The sequence below is a fragment of the Sylvia atricapilla genome, chromosome 14 (genome assembly GCF_009819655.1).
Source record: "Sylvia atricapilla isolate bSylAtr1 chromosome 14, bSylAtr1.pri, whole genome shotgun sequence".
NCBI classification, from domain to species: domain Eukaryota; kingdom Metazoa; phylum Chordata; class Aves; order Passeriformes; family Sylviidae; genus Sylvia; species Sylvia atricapilla.
In genome coordinates this window covers 15092942-15111583 of record NC_089153.1, presented here as the reverse complement: position 1 = coordinate 15111583, position 18642 = coordinate 15092942, and the positions used below count along the sequence as shown (strand labels likewise).

At 51.8% G+C, this 18642-nt stretch overlaps 3 protein-coding genes across 5 annotated transcripts; 2 read left to right on the top strand and 1 right to left on the bottom strand.

Moving 5' to 3' along the window:
- The first annotated feature begins 9 nt into the window (after window positions 1-9).
- NOP16 (NOP16 nucleolar protein) lies at window positions 10-2416 on the top strand. The gene is made up of 5 exons (XM_066329289.1): window positions 10-246; window positions 391-502; window positions 1107-1176; window positions 1695-1801; window positions 2050-2416. Exons 1-5 carry the CDS (start codon window positions 140-142, stop codon window positions 2191-2193), a joined length of 540 nt encoding a protein of 179 aa, XP_066185386.1. The 5' UTR covers window positions 10-139; the 3' UTR covers window positions 2194-2416.
- A 569-nt stretch (window positions 2417-2985) lies between these two features.
- Window positions 2986-10029, top strand: KIAA1191 (KIAA1191 ortholog). The gene is made up of 7 exons (XM_066329282.1): window positions 2986-3145; window positions 3223-3413; window positions 4679-4802; window positions 5978-6102; window positions 7259-7365; window positions 7667-7803; window positions 8252-10029. Exons 1-7 carry the CDS (start codon window positions 3118-3120, stop codon window positions 8458-8460), a joined length of 921 nt encoding a protein of 306 aa, XP_066185379.1. The 5' UTR covers window positions 2986-3117; the 3' UTR covers window positions 8461-10029.
- A 676-nt stretch (window positions 10030-10705) lies between these two features.
- On the bottom strand, window positions 10706-18639 carry SIMC1 (SUMO interacting motifs containing 1). 3 transcript variants are annotated; one of them, XM_066329276.1, is made up of 10 exons: window positions 18544-18639; window positions 16525-17232; window positions 16127-16344; window positions 15473-15542; window positions 14918-15063; window positions 14290-14454; window positions 13706-13834; window positions 12595-12751; window positions 12432-12516; window positions 10706-11237 (listed from the first exon to the last, which is right to left on the bottom strand). In XM_066329276.1, exons 1-10 carry the CDS (start codon window positions 18580-18582, stop codon window positions 10930-10932), a joined length of 2025 nt encoding a protein of 674 aa, XP_066185373.1. In that variant the 5' UTR covers window positions 18583-18639; the 3' UTR covers window positions 10706-10929. The 3 variants fall into 3 exon arrangements, with proteins under 3 accessions (XP_066185373.1, XP_066185374.1, XP_066185375.1); XM_066329277.1 differs by having other exon boundaries at window positions 10706-11150; XM_066329278.1 differs by lacking the exon at window positions 14290-14454.
- Between the last annotated feature and the right edge of the window lie 3 nt (window positions 18640-18642).

The window sequence follows — 18642 nt, the reverse complement described above, 5'->3', positions numbered from 1 at the left end:
CGCCTCCGAAGCAGTGCATGCCGGGGGTTGCAGTCCGACGCGCACACTTATCGCGCGGCGCTGCCGTCTCGGAACTACACTTCCCGTGGTGCCCCGAGGCGAGCGCGGCGGCCCCGTGAGCAGCCCGCGTGTGTCCGCCATGCCGAAGGCCAAGGGGAAGAGCCGGCGCCACAAATACTCCTACAACCTCAACCGCAAGCGGCTCTACCGCAGCGCCCGCCGCCGCGCCGCGCCCCGCATCGCCTGGTGAGCGCCGGGGCCACGGGGGGCGCGGGCCGAGCGTGGGCTGGGGCAGGGCGGCCGGCAGCCTCTGCACGTGTCGGTGGGGAGGGGACGCGCACCGCCGCGGGATGAGGGGACACAGCCGTGATGTCCCTTTTCCCTGCGCAGCTCGCACATCCGCCATGCCTGGGACCCGCACAAGTCAGTGGCGCAGAACCTGGCCGAGATGGGCCTGGCCGAGGATCCCAACAAGGCTGTCCCCATCCCGAAGAAGCTGCTGGTAAGGAAGGGTTTGGCCGGGACCGCTCCTTTGCGGGGGGAGGTGTTCTCGCAGCACGGGGCAGGTGGCTCTGGATAAGTGTCTGGCAGTAGACACGTTTCTTATCTTGATCTACACTCTTATCTCACCAAGATCCTGGCGTGGGAACGAGCTACAGCGCTCCGGAGACAGAATAGACTTTAGAACAAATATTAAAAACGTCAGTCCATCTCCTGGGACTTGCCAGAGACAAGTGGGGTTGGGAACACTGCAGCCAAGTTCCTCCTGATAACAGAGAAATGCTCTTTCTGTACAGCAGTTCCAGTCTGGCCTATCTGCATAAGAGGACAGTGTTTTCAAATGAAAGGTGGCCCCAAGAAATTCAAGGAAAAAGTAGGAATGACCTTGTATGCCATTTGTCTCCATTCACACAGCATTTCTTAGCAGACAGCCTCTCCCACAAGCCAGTTTAATGGCACAAATAAGTCTCTGCTTAAACGAGCTGGGATTTCCTGCCCCTTGCAGCCATGTAGAAGCAGTTTGGAGTTATGGGAACAATGTGTGGGGACACAGCACTCTTGCAAATGGGCTTTTCTTCATTTGTCTTTTCTCTGCCGTAATTCAGGGGATGGAAGTGGAAAGTGATGGACAACAGCCAGGAAAGAAAATAGTGCGGAAGCCGTATGTGGTGAATGGTCAGTGTTGCATTTGGGGTTCTCCTAAGCCTCTGTGGGTTATTTTGTTATCCTGTGCTGTGCCAGGGGTAGGGAAGAGTGTTATTTTTTATCCAGCTTTGTGGAGGAGCATGTCTTTCCCACAGTGTTTGTCCCTGCAGCCTCAGGAGGGCTCTTGTCACTGTGAGATGTGCTGGTGTGTGGGTCCAGGGTGACAAGAAGCCATGGAGGCTGTACCTTATGTGCCTCAGTGGTGGGCTGGGCAGCTTTGGGCAGTCACACCCTTCAGCCTGTCCTGAAAGGGCCTGCTCCTCCAGTATGTGAGCTGGAGAAGAGCTGCAGTGCAGGCTTGGATGCCTGCAGCCCGACCAGAGGGCTGTTGTCTTGGCCATTTTCCTGCACCATTGTGCTGGGAAATGTCTCTGCATGCACCAGCAGCCAGGCTGTGTGGCTGGAGTCAACCTTGGGGGAAGGCTGGGCATCTCTGAGGTCTTGTTGCTTCCTTCCCCTCCTTCATGCTGCCTCTGCCCTCTGCCTAGAGATGGAATTGGAAGCCAGCCTCCCTGAGAAGAAGTCGAACACGCTCTCACGAGACCTCATTGACTATGTGCGATACATGATCCAGAACCACGGGGAGAACTACAAGGTACATTCCAGAGCAAGGAGCACCTGCAGTGATTCACTGCTGGATCTTCCCATCAGCAGGATGAGAGCACTAATCCTCTCTGTCCTGGATTCTGTTTTGTAGTCAGCTGATTCTTTAGGGAAAAAAAACCACTTTGAACTGTGGCCAGCTCCCTGTCTGAGTCAGGCAGTGATCACGCTGGTGTGGGTGGCTGGTTTGGTGTTTGCTCCTGGGGCTGCTCCTCTCACTTAACTTCTCTTTTGTCACAGGAAATGGCTCGGGATGAGAAGAACTACTACCAGGATACGCCAAAACAGATTAAGAGGAAGATCAATGTGTACAAGAATTTCTATCCTGAGGAGTACAAGAACTTCATTGCGTCACTCAAGCCAGAAAAAATGGAAGTGCAGTGACTGCTCTTTTGCCTCAGGTTTACCTGCATGTGCAGGCTTGACATGAGTATTTTCCAAACTGAAAAAACCTCTGGTGAAGGAGGAAGGACCCTCACTAGGCAGAGATGATTATAACTATCCTTGAAAGACTCTTTTGGCACTGGCACCGTGACTGTGCTGTTCTGCTCACTTTGTGCGGCAGCCAGCATTTCTTCAGCTTTGCTAAAATAAAATACTATTTCTAGCTGCTTGTGAATGTCTTGTTTGTGGGGTCTTGCTTGGTGCAGTCCTGCTTTGGAGAGCTCCTGGTGCCAGCCGTTGTGATGGTGGCACTGGGCACGTGCCAGCCCCTGTGGTGACAGGGCTGGGTGTGGGCAGCACTCAGACTTTGGCAGATTGTCCTGTAGGCAAGGTAAGTTGGAGCAGGGCCACGTGCTGCTTCCTTTCCCCGGGTTTGCAGCTTGGGAGAGCAGGCTGAGGCCCCTTCCCTGCTGAGGAACTGGAGAGCAGCAGAGAGGTCACCCTTTCATTGACAAGAGGAAGGAGCAGCTGTAGAAAAGGTATCACAGTGAGACTGCCACGTACTCCTGTTCCCTGATGGGCTAGCCAGCTTCCAGGATTGGTTTCCCAGTACTTAGCGCCCTGGAGGCTGTCTGCAGAAGGACAGGACACGCCGGCAGCACACGACTCCAGCCCCGCCACCGTGGCCGTGGGTGCGCGGGGCCCCGCCCCGGCCCCGCCTCTCCGGCGAGCCCCGCCTTCTCCGCACGAACTACACCTCCCGGTGCCCCCCGCGAGATTACCACATCTCGCGAGACCGCGCCCCTATAAGAGCGCCCCCGCAGAAGCCGCTCACTTTCCGCCGTGGCGGCTCGGCGGCGCTCCGCGATGAGCGCTCCGGGCCTGGCCCTGCTGCCCCTCACCGAGCCTCGCTGAGGCCCCGCCATGAGCTCTGGGCAGCCCGACGCTCCCGGTAAGGTTCCCCACGCGCTCCCCGCCGGCCTCGGTCGGGCGCGGCGGCGGGCGCTGAGTGCTGCGCTCTCTCCGCAGCGCTGGAGCCGGGTGGCGGGCCCCGCTCGGGCAGGATGTCGCTTCCCCTCGGCGTCCCACGCCGCGCCTTCAGCTACGATGATGCCCTGGAGGACACGGCGCCCATGACGCCGCCGCCCGCCGATCTGTGCGCCAGCGTGCTCTGGAAGCAGCCGGTCATCCCCGAGCGCAAGTACCAGGAGCTCTCGAAGGTACGGGCCCGGCTGGCCCCGGCATGTCCTTCCTTGCAGCTCTGGCGGCCCTCTCCTGGCATTCCCCCTGTCCTTACACCCCTCCTGCCTGGCTGGCCCTGTCCCCCCGCCCTTGCAGCAGGATCCTCGGGAGCGGCTGGGGACCGAGCCCGGCGCTGCTGCCTCTGCCTCGCTCTGGAGCTGTGGGTGGGACAACAATGTGCTGAGCGTCTCCTCCGTGTTTGTAAAAAAACCCCAGCAACCAGCATAAGGGTGGTTTAGGTTGGATGGAAGTCCTTTACAATAAAGGTGGTGAAGCACTGGCACAGTTTGACCAGAGAAACTGTAGCTGCCTCATCCCTAGAAGTGTTCAAGGCCAGGCTGGTGGGAGCTCTGAAAAAGCTGCTCCAGTAGAAGGTGTCTCCTCACCATGGCATGGGGTTGGAACTGGGTGATCTTTAAGATCCCTTCCAACCCAAACCATTGTAGGATTCTATGCTTTGAGTGCAGGACCAGCTCTTTTAAATTTAGAGGCTGTTTTTAAAGTTTGAAATTAAACTAAATGCTGTTGGATGGAAGTATGTAACCTTTTGTCTCTTTGAGCTTAATCTCTACTTTATAACTCCTAGATTTTTAAATCTCTTGTGAGAGACACATGAAAGTTGTGGTTTGGTATGAAAAGTAAACTCTCTAGTCAGGGAACTCCTGTTTTGGGAGAAGGAAGTCAGTGTTTCACAAGATATTTTATATTCTAGCATTTATCTTCTGTTTCTTTGCTGGGGTCTTGTGGTCAGTGGTAGAACTATGACCACTGGACACATTGAGCAAGAAACATATAAGGAATGAGGTGGGAAAACAATTTGTTCACTCCAAGCTCTGCTCTGTGACTGCCATTCATGTGAACAGCTGGTGCTTGAGCTGCCTGTGGAAGGTGCTCTTGGTGCTTTTGCCTAGTTGACCTTGAAGTCCAGTTGGCATTTAAGAGAAGAACAGATGTTCTGGTTTCTTTTCTGTTGACCTTTTTGTACGTGAGCTAATGACTTGTTTGCTCTGAGCCTGGGAGGTTTTCAAATGTTGGGTGCAAGTCACTTGTTCCTTGCTATGAATTCTAAGGTTCTGAACATTCCTGGTCTGCGGTGAGCACAGCACGGGGATTTCTCCTGTGGGATGAAGGCTGGCTGCCAGAGCAGCATGGCCTTGTCTCACTTGTGTCGTTAGAGATGTGCCCTGGCTGGGTGCTGAGATTCTTTCCCATCTCAAACTGTCTCCCTGCTGCTTCCCCACAGGATGATGAAGGGGATGCCAACACGAAACCTGTCATAACTCCTTCATCGTCCACAGAAAGTGTGAACAAGGTGCCTGTGGTGAAGGCCAAGGCCACTCACGTCATCATGAACTCCCTGATCACAAGTAAGAATTCACCTCTCACACTCATGTGTGGGTTGGGCACTGAGGGTGCTCCAGCCTGGTAATGCCTCAGGGTGGTTCCTGGAGACCTCTTGGGTTCAGACTGGCTCTGCTCTGTGTGAGTTTGTTTTTTTCAGAGGATGTTTCTAGAAGGCAACAAGGAACTGGGGAATAGGCCACATGTGGTGCTTCTGTGTTTCCAGGGGCAGGGGGAGGAGTGCAGAGTTTGTTGTTTGCTGACAGGGCACTGCAGTCCGTGTTCCTGGAGCTCAGAGGCTGCTGCTGCTCTGTTTGCTTATTAACTTGTTGTTTCTGAATGACAGGCAGAGCTCTACCATTAACCCAAGCAGTGAGGAGAGCTGACACAATGTGCTAATGGAGCTTTTGCTGGCATTTATGTTGTTAATAGAAGCAGCTGCCTTGCTAACTGCAACACTTCAAAACATGGTTCAAATCATGATGCTTTAAAATGAAATTGGGTCAGTTATGTTTGCAGAGAAGATGTGCCCTTTTGCAATAAGAGGAATTATTTCTGTGTTGTTCTGTCCGTGCTGCCTCTTCTTTCAGTGACTACAAATAACAAGGGTCTGAAAATAACTTTAGGATGGGAAGTGTTACCTGTTTTAAAGAAGACAATGAGCTTTTTCCACAAATGTTTTTGTGCTCTAATTTCTTTTGACTTTTCTCCTTGTTCCACTAGGGAGTGAACATCTTACACTGGGGTTTGGAGAAAGTGCTTATGTATTTCAGAACTGAAGTTGCTGTCAGTATAAGATGTATCTGGCTGAAATAGCTTATTTTACCTGATATGAAATCACTGAGTGTCTTTAAAACATGATCTGCAAGGCTCCCTTGCATACAATGGCCACTTAAAGTGTCCAGCTTGTTGGATTCTCCTAGATTTATGAAGTTGTGAGTAGGAGTGATGCAGTGTCTGGGGTGAGGTGGGATTAATTACAGGTGTTGCATTTGTGATATATTTGGTGATTTGGGACAAATCACTGCTCCTCTTGCTTAGCCCTGTGTCTCAGGGTGGCAAGTCAGAATATCTCACCAGCTTTGTCTTTCTGCCTTATCTTGTTGCAGTGTGTGAATGATGAAAAAAAGGGTTTGCCTTCAGTTGCTAGAACTGCTTGTGGTGGCATTTCTGTGTGAATTTGTGCTCTTTTGTGCTCCAGAGCAGACTCAGGAGAGCATCCAGCGCTTTGAGCAGCAGGCAGGGCTGAGGGAAGCTGGTTACACACCCCACAAAGGCCTCACCACTGAGGAGACCAAGTACCACCGAGTGGCTGAGGCAGTCCACGTAAGGCTTGTTTTCTGTTCAGTTTCTCTATGTAGGATGTGTCTGGTTTAGCATTTACCTGGTGACGTAAGTTTTGGAGCGTGTTGCCAAGACTTTCCTTAAGCTGCTTCTTCTGAAGGTTATTAGCTCATTGTGTTTGGTAAACTCATTACCCAGTTTTATTTTAAAGTTAACATTAGGCTTTGTAGTTTTGAAACAGCTTTTTTTTCTGAAATCTGTTGTGTTTCACTGTCATACCAAACTGTGACAGTTGTCTTTCCAAGTGGGGACAGCCCTACACAATCTAATTTCTTGCTGTACTTTTGAATGGGGCCCTGCAGTAGATTTCTGAAACTGTGTCTAAAGAGAACTTGTAAACTGCATTTCCATTGTGGAAGGAACCAGCTGTGTCTTACTGAAAACAGAAGTCTTGAGTAAACATGTTACTGTGGGCTACTGAGCTTTTAAAAAAATTTGAGTTGGAGTTTAATAGTCAACTCTTCCAGTGTCCTCCCACGAGGCCAAAGTTTCAGTAATTGCGTCCATGAATTGCATTAGTGTGGCTTGAATAGCCACAGGAAACATTACAAGGTACCCTGTGTATTTTGTGTTTGAACTGTAACTGCCCTTCAAATGACTTCTTCAAAGTTCAGTTTGTACTGTCCAGCTTATAATAACATGGTTTGCATACACCCAGTTCCTGTTTATTTTGTGCCCAGGTTCATCTCTTTATCAGAGCAGTGTTTGCATCCTGATGTACACTAATTGCTTCACACTGTCTGGTGTCTGACCTTGTACCTTCTGTGAGCACTGGTCTCACCCTTGTTAGAGAACTGGTGGGACTGAAAGCTTTGTTGCTCTGAAAAGTGCTGAAGACAAATGGATGCTGTGGCATTTAGACCACCAGGTAGCTGAAGTGAGCTCTGCTGTATCCACAACCTCCCTATGAGTGCTGGTGTTCCTTCCTGTAGCCCAAAGTGAACTTCCAAAATGCTTGTATTTGATGTGGAGAGAAACTTAAGGGGGTATCATAATGCTGGATACAACTTTAGGTGTGGTGGCACTTTATCACCTGTTATAGAAACAGTTGTCTGGTTTTGGCAGTAAAACTAGATGTCCTTCCTTGTGTCCAGTATTTAAGCTCTGTTGCTTCTGTTTCTGTTGCCTCTCCTGACAGAACCTGAAAATGCAGAATGGAGAGACAACAAAAGATGACAAACAGAATTCTTCTGCTCAGTCCACTCCAAGCAGCACCCCCCACTCCTCCCCCAGTCATAAAAAAAGGTACTCTGCCTCCTTTGGTTTCCTACAGGCTGCTGAGATGGGAGCTGCTACAAATAACCTTCTTATTCTGTGAGGGACTGCACAGGGTGAAATTTAGAGCCTGATGAGGATTTCTGTTGGATAGATCCAAAGGCTGGAAGCCTGTGGAACTTAAGCATGTATATTTTATCCTGGGTAGTAACAAACCTATTAAGATTTCTTCAGTTGGCCCTTTAAACTACATGAAGAGTTCTTGGCATAGTGGGGTCACTGAAAGTATTTATTATCATGTTTTAAACATATCAATAATTTTTTTTCTTAGGGGTTGGTTTAGTCAGGGATCCTCTACTTCTATCACTGGCTCAGACTTTGCTATGGAAGGTGGTGCGGACAGATTGTCATCTGAAAGATGGAGCTTTTTTGGACCCAGAGCTGTCCAGAAATCGGCCAGTGATGCAGGTATGTCCTTGAAAATCTGCCTTGCAAAGAGCAAGGGAGGAACTGTCACAGCAGACTTGCTGGCACTTTCTGAAGTCTTATCCTGCTTGCCTTGTTACTCTCCAGGACCACCTTGGGAATGCGTGTTAGTCATATAGTTTCTGTGCCTAAATATAGAGCAGTTGGGTAAAACATGTGCCAAGGGTCTGGAAATAGAGATAACTTGCAGTGGGAGGGGCAGGGTGTGAAGGTGACAGCTTTTTACTCTTTTCTCTGATGTGTGATGCAACCAGGACTGAAGTGTCAGCCCCTGATATGGAATAGGCTTCAGATAACATAAAGCTGCTGGAATTTGTACAGGCTGTCTGTGGTGCTGAGTGTCAGTGACACTGCTCACTCCTGGCAGCAGGAGGAAATGGATTTGACTGGTTTTCCTGGTTTTTACTGTGATTTTTTTTCTTTTCATCAGGAGGGTTTACCATTCAGTCCTATAAGGGTGCCCAGAAGCCATCCCCAATGGAGCTGATGCGTGCTCAGGCAACAAGGATGACAGAGGATTCAGTCACCTTCAAGCCACCCAAAATGGACATTCCAGGCACAGATGGGAGGAAACAATCTCCACGTTCCCACAATATTAAACCTCGGGATCTGAATGTGCTCACTCCCACTGGGTTCTAGAGGAAAGCTTCCAGTGTCTTTAGCAGGCTACAGGGTGTCTTAGGCTCTGCTTCCCTGTCCCATGTGCTGCAGTTAAGTAGGAAAGTCTCCCTTTCCAGCTCTTGATCTCAGAAAAAGAAACAGTCGTGATTGTCCTGCTAAAGCCAGTTTTGGAAAAGCTCCTGCATCAGTTCTAAACCAATGTAAACCATCCTGTCTACTGCACTGCACTGGTTTGGGCTGCCAGGCTGCTCTGGATGTGCTTGCCAGTACACCACACCACAGTGAAACCCTGAGCCGTGTTTTTTTGGGACAGGATTCCATGTGGTGTGTGTGCACCTGGCTCATATGCCTGGAATCTGGTTGTCTTGTTCTGCTCAGTGCTGAAGGACCCACAGGAGGACTGGTGGTCAAGAGATCAAGCAGAAAATGATGTGAACAAGCAAAGACTGAAAACTGGACCATTAACTGCCAGAAGGAAGATGGGGTGTGTGATAGGTCAGTATAAATGTAGCACTCCCTCACTATCCAGTGTGACCATGTTTTTTGTTCTTGGAATGTTTTTTAAAGGGAAAAGGGACCAGTGACCATTCTAAGATGTTCTCATTGGAAAGGCAGGGAGCAGAATCTAATGGAGCTTGGAAGTAATAAGGGAAAATTCCTTTTCTCCCAACTCTTCATGTTCCTCTAAGAAGGTGGATGTAACCAAAGCTGGTGTGACTTGAACCAAGTAATCCTCCTGTCTTTGTTCTGCAAAACAGCACTGTCCTGTGTTCTAGACAGCAGATTTGCAGGTGTTCTGGCACTCTGGATGCTGCTTGATTTGTTTTTGTGGTTTTTTTTTCCCTAGAATCATGTAGGATATATTAGATGCTGGAAACACTTCTCAGACACAGGTTATTTCGTTTTATCAACATTAAGTGTGCTCTGCAGGGCTGGGGGAGGACTGAGGGCAGACCAAGGCTGAGCAATCCTCCCTGCTAAGCTGGATGTGAGCCTTGACCTAGTCTGAACCAGTTCCTGGGAACAGCTAACACTGGCTTTCAGGAAATGTGGAAGGAACTCCTGGCTACCATCTGATCCCTTAAGCTTGATAGGCAGCATTGCTCTCTAATCCTCACCTGTGCTGTGGCAAATGGGTCTCCTCAGGTCTGCTCTTGATCTCACAATTGTGTTGCAGTCTCTCGGCCAGCAGCAGCCTTTTGTCTGGACATGGAAGTTTCTGTTGCCAGAACATTATACAGAGGTTACTTAACAGGTGGTAACTGTTGAGCTCCGGGTTTCTGCCTTCTTAAACCAAACAATCTCCCTGGAGAATGAAACGGGGGTTGGCTCCCTTGGCTGGCTGCTGGCCCCTCTGAAACAGCACATTTTGTAGCACTGCTGTCTCTCAAGCTTCAGCAGCACTGCCAGTGATGTGTTGTGTGCAAGTCCCCCACCCAAACCAGCAGTTCTGCCACTGCTCATTTGCACCTTGGCAATCAGGCTCTCATTTGACATTAATTTATTTGTTGACTGTATTCACGTCTCCTAATGTGTGTGTGTGTGTGTTTTGTTTGTTACAAGACAATAAAAGCCTTGTGGAATGGATGTCCACAGTGTGTTTTGGTGCTGGCAGAGCATCTGTGGGAGAGATGTGGGGCTGTCCAGTGAGTGTGGGGTCAAGGTTCTGGTGGATAAGGTTCTGGCAGCACCTCACTAGGGTGAAATATTTGCCCACAAATTTTCTTTTCACAGGGAGACTGGGTTTACAGCCAGGCTCAGTTCTATCTTAGGGCTTGTGCAAATGAAACTAAACATGAAGTCTTTGTGGTTTTTTGAGCAATCTAAATTCATGTTCCTGAGATTTTTCTATCCTGTTGGTTGTGTGCTGTGTTTCCACCTGTACTGTGCAGGTGGGCACAGGTGTGTGAACTAGGCTGGTGCTTCCCTAGAGGGGCCCAGTTCCCTGTTGGAAAGTTGTGGTTTGGTGATGTTTTAGTGTTTTTAGCTGCTCTTTAAAATACTGCAGATGGAGCACATGACTGACCTGGGCTTGGGAAGTCTGGGCTCTGAATGCTGGTGTTCCTTGTGCTCCGGGAGTGTAAGCTGAGCTAAAAGTCATGGAACAGATTGAGGTATTGAGGTACAGGCTGTTGCTGTGGTCCTGATTACACAGGTGAATCTCACAGATTGGGAAGGCTGGGGTTAAAGCATGGCCTTGTGGAGTGATCTGACAGATCTCTGAACTTCCTCTGGGCAGCAAAGGCACCAGAATGAAAGAGTCTTAGGAAACATGAAAAAAAATTTATTTTTTAAAGTGTACAAAGTGCTTTGTAAAACTGCATGACGAGTCAAACTTGAACGGAAATGCTGAGACAATGTAAACCAAACATCTTTCAAAAGGACTGTATAAACCAACCCCCATGATGCTGAGATTGCAGCATGAGATGGGAGGTTTTGTATTGAGAACATGAAGTTTTGTCCCCCTTGCTTCAGTGGTTGTCTCCATCAGGCAGCAATGACAATGAAGAACAACTCCTGCAGCATGAACAGTTTCTCCTGGATTTGCGGGGGGAAAGGCTGTCCCAGGGTCTTCTGCATTCTGTTGATGAAGTTGTTCATCTTCAGCTGAATGTCCAGCTGGCTGATGTCATCACTGTCCTGGAGCCTGGGCTTGGCTTTCTGAGCGATCAGATCCATCCGGTCAGTGACGGAGGTCCGCAGGTGCTCTGTAAGAAGAAATGCTGGTGGGGAGAGGCAACACCCAAAGGGCTGCCCAAGCTGCTGGGATGGATCCCAGAGTGCCACAGGCAGTGCTGGAAGTGGGGCTGATCCTCTTGTCATCCTCGATGATGATCTGCACTAGACTCCGGGAAGAAGGATTTGGCCCCTCCTGGAGCTCATTGTTTGGAGAGGGAGCCCAGGGAATGGGGAGGGGGCAAGGCTCGTATAATCCTTCTGTGTGAATGGCAAAATGGGCAGCTGCAAAAGAGTCTCTAAAGAGCCCAACAACAGTGATTGTCTGGGGCTTCAGGGAGAGTGAGACTTTGCATATATGATGACTCTGCATTCATTAATGACAGCCTTAACCCTGGGCTAAAGCACCCAAAGCTGGAAGAGACTTCTGGCAAAATACGGAGTTTTAGAGTGTTTTGTGACTGTGCCACTCTCCTGAGGTCAGAATTGCTGCTGTTTCCATGGCTGCTGTGGGTGGTGCTCCCTGTACAGTTTCCTAAGTGCTGAAAGTGTCCTGACATGCCCAAAGGAGAGCTTCAGAGATGGTGAGGGGTCTAGAGGGGAAACTACATGAGTGGCTTAGGTTACTGGGTGTGTTCTCAAGGAGACAGATCTGACCTCACTGGGGTCCACAGCTCCCACCTCTGCTCTGTAGGGCAGTGACAGAACCTGAGGGAATGACTGGAGATGTGCCAAGGGAGATTTAGGTTGGCTATTTGGGAAAAGGTCTTCCTCCACAGGGTGGCTGGGCACTGAACAGGCTCCCCAGGGAACGGTCATGGCTCCATGGCTGCCAGAGCTCCAGGAGTGTTTGGACAGCTCTCTTAGACACAGAGTGGGATTACAGGGTGTATGTGCAGGGCCAGGAATGGAACTCAATGATTCTCGTGTCTCTCTTCCAGCCTGGGATATTCTGTGATCCCTTGTCTTCTGCTTTTCTTCCTAAACCACCCTATTCTTCCACCCACCGTGCAGCAACTTAGATAACAGTGGGTACAAAGCAACCTCTTGTGTACTCTCCAGTGCTAAGAAGTGCTTCCTTCCTTTAGGAAGAAGGCTATTTTGCAGGGGTTAAACTTGGCAAAGCAAGGTGGGTGCTCTGACTGATGCAACATTACTTCTTTGACTACTGGTAATAGTTACTATAATGGATGGAGGCACACTGTCCTTCAGTGGCCATGACTCCAAGGGGTGATGAGAGGAGGAAGAGGAATTTGGCTGTTCTACTGCAGCCTCTTGATGAGACTGTTAGGGCCAGAACAAGCACTGCTTACCCAGTTTTACACTTTGGTAACTCAGCAACAGCAAACTCAAGTACTGCAGCATCTCATCCCACCTTTGCCATGTTGCTGTTGCATCCTAGGACAGGAGACAGTATTTGATTGTTAGAAGTTTTCTCAGAGGAAAACAAGTCAAAGGAGAGGTTGGACTGGATACCTGGAATTGTGGCAGCACAGAGGAGTGGCTCAGGAAATACAGGATCTTGTCCAGAGACATAGATGAGGCTGTGGGCACATCACAACTGTGCTGGAATAAAAGCTCCAGCAGTCTGCAGCGCAGGAGCTGGCTCTCCATGGTGTTTAATAAAGCTTCCCTGGAACACAAAAGGAATTTACTTTGGCTGAGACAGCACACCCTGAGCAGAGACAATTATTCCAGCTTCTGCTGTGCAGCTGACCTAGTGCAGATGTGGGGTGACGGCAGGGGCTACCCAGCTATGCCGTGGAAGGAAGACCACCAGATGTGGTGAGACCTTTGTGATGTGGCTTGGCCATGGCTGTGTTTTCATCCTCAGGTGTGACCTGCAGCAGCTGGAAGTGAGTACAGCCTCTAAAGCAAACTGAGCTGCTGCACCTCACCCTGCCCAGCCGCCTGCGTGGCAGTGGCTCATTCCTGCTGACTTGCAGGGAGCCCAGCCAAGTAAGGGTGACGTGTGGTCAGGGGTAATTGGGTCTATATCTGTCCTGGGCAAAGTGACAGCTTGATTAGAGTCAGTTTGGCTTGGTTATACCTACTGTGTGTACAGGGTTCTGCTGAAAGGCTGTGAAGAGCTGCTTGCTGGGCATTTACATGTGGGTTTGAAATGCTTGGGGGCCTCGTGGTCTCTTGCTTACACCAGAGCCAGTTCTGCCCTTGTGCTTTTGGCTTCAGATTAGTGTTTTTTAAAGGAGCAAACAAAGGATGTCAAGGCAAAGCTGTAGGAACTGCATCGTATTTGTAACTACCTGGTTGTTCATGGGAATGAGTGATTACTTTGCCAGTGCTTGGCTGTGCTGATGCACAGTGCTGCTTTTCAGACCCTCTTTACAGTTTTAAGGTCACAGCTTTAACCAGTGGGAGAACTGACTGTTCTCAGCAACACCACCATCTGGGTGTGTTTTCAGCAACACATCACCTGCTCAGCTGGGGATGTTGTATCTCTGTGGGAGACACAGACATGCTCTTGCTGGCTGGCCTGTAGAACTTTATGTATCCAGACTTGGATGTGAATTGGGAATAAGACCATTGTTCACACAGGCAAATGCTGCCTCGCACACACTTGTCTCACCTTTGGTTCCTCTGGGGGATATGCAGTATGAACAGGAATATGTCATCTGCAATCTTACGGGAGCTGCAGTTGGGAGATCTGTCCACTTCCACTGCCATGGACAACATCCGCTGGAGCAGGAGCATCGTCCTGGGTGAGAGGGACAGTCAGCACAGGGACACTGCCCCTCAGCTTGCCAAGCAAAGCCTTGGGGATGGCCCCTACTTCACTCTCATGCAATGAGGGATGTGGGAATGCAGGTTTGGTGTCTCCTGGTGGCATCTGAATCTGATGCTTTTGCAAGCAAAGCTCATGCCCAGAGTGACCCTCAGGAGGTCTCGGTGGGTTTCCTGTGTGTTGGAGCAGCATGGGGCTGCCTGAGCTGTGTGCCACGAGCTCCAGCCTTACACTACATGCAAGAGGATGACACTGAGCCAGTTTCCTACCAGGTGAGAGACTTGTGCTCACCAAGTCTTTAACCCAAAGAAGAATGAGCAAAGCTGGTCAGCCTGGCTTCCCTGAACTGACAGTGAGACAGACTCTGGCTTCTGCCTGACTTGGGTCCATGACAATGCCAGCAGGGAGTTTGGAATTCTGGAGCTTACTTTTGGGCAAAGAAAGCTGTCTGAGCCTGGTCTGTCTGAGCTGTCTGAGTGCTGGCCAGCCTTGGTGAAGATGAGCTGTGTTCAGCCCTGGCTTCTTGCAGCTGCTCCTGGGGCTGGGAGAACCCGACTCCTGTAACTGCTGCCACCAACCACTTGACCACTTCCCTGGGACAGAAACAAGAATTTTATTGGGGATGTGCCTTGTTTTGTTGTGTTCTCACCTCTAGATCCACTTGGAGCTTGAGGGAAGGCCTTGAGAATGAAGAGTATGTTCCACCCACTTGGACAAGTTAAAGAGTAGCTCTGTTGAACAGCTCAACTGAGGAGCTCTCTTGATTTGTATACTCCTACAGGACTGCCTCCTTCTCAGTCCTGTCCTAAGCAATGCAAATCTGACCTCATTGCTTGGAAAAGCCCATGCTGTTGTGACTGGAAAGGCCATGCATCATCTCTGGTGGTTTGCTTTTGTAAATCTTTCCCTAGCTCTTATAGTTGGCCCTACACTTCACACTTTCCTTTCCCTTCCCAAGTCTGCTTCTTGGAAAGTCTGACTGGAATCTCAACAAGTGTTCCCTGAGTCCCTGCCTCTCAGCATCTGGTTACAGAACAAGGAGGAAGTGTCTCTTACTTGACATTGTTGAAGTACAAGTCACATGAAAGCACCTTCTTGGCAATTGACTTCTGCAGCTGGTGTGACTTCAGATTGTGCTGGAAGTCATCCTCCAGGGTCTGTACCACGTACTGCAGGAAGAGGAGCCGTCCGGGGGGCTTCTCCTGGGAGCAGATGGAGAGCACAGGAGTCTGGTGGGGCCATGGGTTTAGAAACACCAGGGAAGCTGGCTGTCTTGGAAGTGGACTGATGTACATACTGAGGAACTGATGTACATACTGTAGGAGGAGCTGCCTGGATCAGGCAAGACCCTGAAGGGCATTGCACTAGTGCTGTGACCCAGAGAGGGTTTATTTGTTGCTGTGCCTTCTTCAGTGGGATAACTTGGCTAAAACTGTGCAGAGGGTTAAGGAAGCATGGTGGATAAATGCGGGATTCTCAGCTGGCACTCCCTATTGGACTGGCCAGCTCTGCAGCAGAGCACAGCCACAGGAAGCACTTGGAAAATGCTCACCCTCAGGCAGCGTGTGCTGGATGATCCCTGCCCCATGTGACACACACGGTGCCAAGTACCTCGTCCTCCATGATGAATTTCACCAGTGTCCAGTCCCATCCCACCGTGGTGATGTTGGCTGGATGGAGCCTGCAAGGACAGCCATGTCCATTTGTGCTGAATTGCCATCTGCCTGGAGGTGCTGCAGCCCCTTAGCCCTTCCCCAGCCACTCCCAGCCTCACTTGCTCAGGTGCCTTCCCTCCCTTCTCCTCTCCATCTCTCCTCACCCCTTCTGCTCCCCATAACACAAGCAAGCTCCTGACAGGGGCTATACTCTGTGGAGAGGCCCAGGACTCTTGGGCTCATGGCCTCATAAAACATTGTGCTTTTCTGAGGGAAACCTGAGGGAGCTGCTCCAGCCACTGCTGGCATTGCTGCAGCCCAGGGAAGATGCTTCTGCTATGTCACAGCAGTGAAGAATGAGACCATGACTTTAGGGCAAAGGCAAACACACTCTTCTGTCCCCAAGAGCTCCCTTGTGTCACAAGCTGTCCCTGACCCACCCTCAGAGAGAGCCTGTGTTGTGCCTGTGTTGGCAGGAGGATTATCCTGGTTTATAGGGGAAATCACACCCTGTTCTGTGGGTAAGCACCACAGAGAATAACCCTTATGCTGGATAGACCCTGGCAGCACCTAGCAAACCCCAGGGCCCTGGGACAAGGTGAACACATACATTTGGATCTTCAGCAGCAGCATGTAGATGTCATTCAGGATCTCCCCTTCATGGGTGTCTGACAGCATCTGTTTGATCAGGTGGGAGATGATTTCTTTGGGGGGACAGTGCTGGCAGGAGACAAACTCGTTCAGGAAATACAAGGTGCCCTCCAGGATGTTCTCCTCCATGGTGGTGTGCACCATGCTCAGCTTCATGCTGGGGATGAGTCCAGGTTTCTGCCATGTACAAGGCAAAACAATGAGTGAAAGCTTCCCTGACACAGAGGAACCCAGCTGTGATCTGGGGCCCACTGTGAAGGGACCTGCACTAACCAGAGCCCTTGACTGCCTGACAAAGGGAGCAGGGGCTGCCCTTCTCCATCCTCTACCACAGAGGCTGCTCTAAACCCTGTTTACCTGCTGTGTTTCCCTGTTGGCTTCTATGCCTTGGAGGAAGAGGTGCTGGACTCCACTTCTGCTGAAATTGTGCAGTTTATCCAGCCTGGCCTTGCTGTCAGCATCAGTCCTGGCTGGGGTGGCTTGCTGGATTGGTTGGTGTGGTGGGAAGCCACTCGTTTCCAGCAAAACCTTTTGAGCCTTTCCTGGTGTAACAGGAATAGGGGCAGGGCTCAGCCTTGGGGGGAAGTTCCTTTCCTGGCAGGGCTGGGGAGGATCCTCCTCTGGGCCATCAGCTCTCCAGCTCCTGTTGCTCTCCAGGCTGGGGGGAGATGGAGACAGGCAGTCTGAGTCTGACTGTGAGTCCAAGTTGCTGTTAAAGGCAGTAGTGCTGTAATCCTGCTCTGAGCTCCAGCTACGGCGCCTAGAGACAGGAGAAAGGCAGCTGCAGTTCTCCATGATTTCTGCTGGGACCACGGTGGAACTGAGCTTCACGTGACTGCTGTGTGATGCTGGTGCAGGTTTTGCTGCTGCCTGTGTTTTTTCTGCGGTGGGGCAGAGTTGGGGATGGGACATGCATGCTGCTGGGGCAGCATTTCTGGGGTTCTGGGTAGCACCAAGGGTGGAGTGGAGAGGGCTGCACATGTCCTTAGTCAGGTCGATGGTGTCGAGGCTGCTCAACAGTGTCGAGTTCGTGTTTATGTCCTCACAGGTCAGGTCAATGATGTCCTGTGGGGACAGAGCAGCAGTGTCAATGTCCCATCCTGCCAGGGGCCTCTGCTATAGTGGCACTGTAGCCCCAGTCCAAGAGGGAAAAGGTACTAGCCCAGAAAACCAAGGGCAAAGACCCTTCTGCCTGTCCGTGGGGGTTTGTGGCCCTGAGCCCTGGGATCAGCCTCCCCTGGCAGCACAGACCCTAACCTAGGCTCTTCTTCCCCACTTCCCTCAGGGTTCATGCCCTCTTGCTTTGGCTCACAGCAGACCTGGCTGCTGCCTGCTCAGCTCCTTCCCACGACAGGGAAATGCCAATCCTGCTGGCATGTCCAGGGAGGGCAACAAAAGCACAGGGTGCTCTCCTTACCCAGGCACTGGCAGAACAGCACAGGATCCACACCCTGGCACCTTTCTGGCCACCCATTCTGGAGGACAGGAAACAAAGCTGCCTTTTGATCTGTGGCACTAATCGGAGCTACAGCAGCCCTGAGACTTTGGGGGCTCCCACCCGGGCCTCGCTGGGCGACGCAGGGTCTGAGGGGCAGCAGGAGCAGGCAGGGGAAGGCAGCTGTGCCTGCACCAGGCACTGCACTTCCCAAGCTTTTGGTGTGCCCAGGAGGGGTCAGAGCCTGTTCGCTCTTGGGGGGAAAAAAAGTCCCTCTCAGCATCTCAAAGCGGGGAACGCGTTTAGCAGATAATTTGTCCACCTCTTTCCCCCCTGACTCAGACCTGCTGCCTTCCCCAAGGATGCGGCAAAGCTCAGCGGGCTCCGGCTCGCAAGAGGAGCTGCGGAGGGCGGGAGCTGCGGGGCTTATCCGCCTCAGGACCCGGGACAGCGGTGCGGGACGGGGACCGACTGCTCCCGCTCCGGGCCGGAGCCTCGTGCCCGGAACCGCCGCCTCACCGGCCCCGCACCCGCCGGCGGAGCGGGACAGGGCGGAGGGCGGCAGCCACCGCACCGCATCCCGCCGGGGGCAGAGCCCTGCGGGGCCGGACCCTTCTCGGCCGGGACATCCGTGCGGGGAGGCCCGCTTGTGGAACGGGGCTCTGCCGGCGGGAGGTGCCCTCGGGGACCCGAGCCCGGCTGGGAAGAGGGTGGGAGTTCCCTGAGGATGCGGCTGGGGCGCGACGGAAGCGGGGAACACACGCCCACCCCCTCCCCTGCCCCCGAGGCTGCTTTCCGTGCGCGGCTCCCATCCCCGCTCGCCATGGCAGCGCCGCCATCTTTGTGTGGGGCAACGGCGCCGTGCCCGGCGGGAGCCGCGGACCCACGGCGGGGCCGGGCAGCGAGCGGCGGGGCCGGAGCGGCAGCGAGCGGACGCCTACCGAGTCCGAATCGCTGACCAGGACCACGTCGTCGTCCATCCCGGCGGCGGGCGGCGGCTCCGCTCCGCCGGTGGGGCCGCGCCGGGCGCGGGCGGCCGG

Excerpts from the sequence above, each read along its gene's own strand:
- NOP16 (XM_066329289.1), top strand. The coding sequence starts at position 140 with ATGCCGAAGGCCAAGGGGAAGAGCCGGCGCCACAAATACTCCTACAAC. Across the intron at positions 247-390 it reads GCCGCGCCCCGCATCGCCTG|CTCGCACATCCGCCATGCCT; the intron begins GTGAGCGCCGGG and ends TTCCCTGCGCAG. Across the intron at positions 503-1,106 it reads CCATCCCGAAGAAGCTGCTG|GGGATGGAAGTGGAAAGTGA; the intron begins GTAAGGAAGGGT and ends GCCGTAATTCAG.
- KIAA1191 (XM_066329282.1), top strand. The coding sequence starts at position 3,118 with ATGAGCTCTGGGCAGCCCGACGCTCCCG. Across the intron at positions 3,146-3,222 it reads TGGGCAGCCCGACGCTCCCG|CGCTGGAGCCGGGTGGCGGG; the intron begins GTAAGGTTCCCC and ends CTCTCTCCGCAG. Across the intron at positions 6,103-7,258 it reads GAGTGGCTGAGGCAGTCCAC|AACCTGAAAATGCAGAATGG; the intron begins GTAAGGCTTGTT and ends CTCTCCTGACAG.
- SIMC1 (XM_066329276.1), bottom strand. The coding sequence starts at position 18,582 with ATGGACGACGACGTGGTCCTGGTCAGCGATTCGGACTCG. Across the intron at positions 15,064-15,472 it reads AATTCATCATGGAGGACGAG|GAGAAGCCCCCCGGACGGCT; the intron begins GTACTTGGCACC and ends ATCTGCTCCCAG. Across the intron at positions 11,238-12,431 it reads TTACCAAAGTGTAAAACTGG|CACTGCCTGTGGCACTCTGG; the intron begins GTAAGCAGTGCT and ends CCCCACTTCCAG.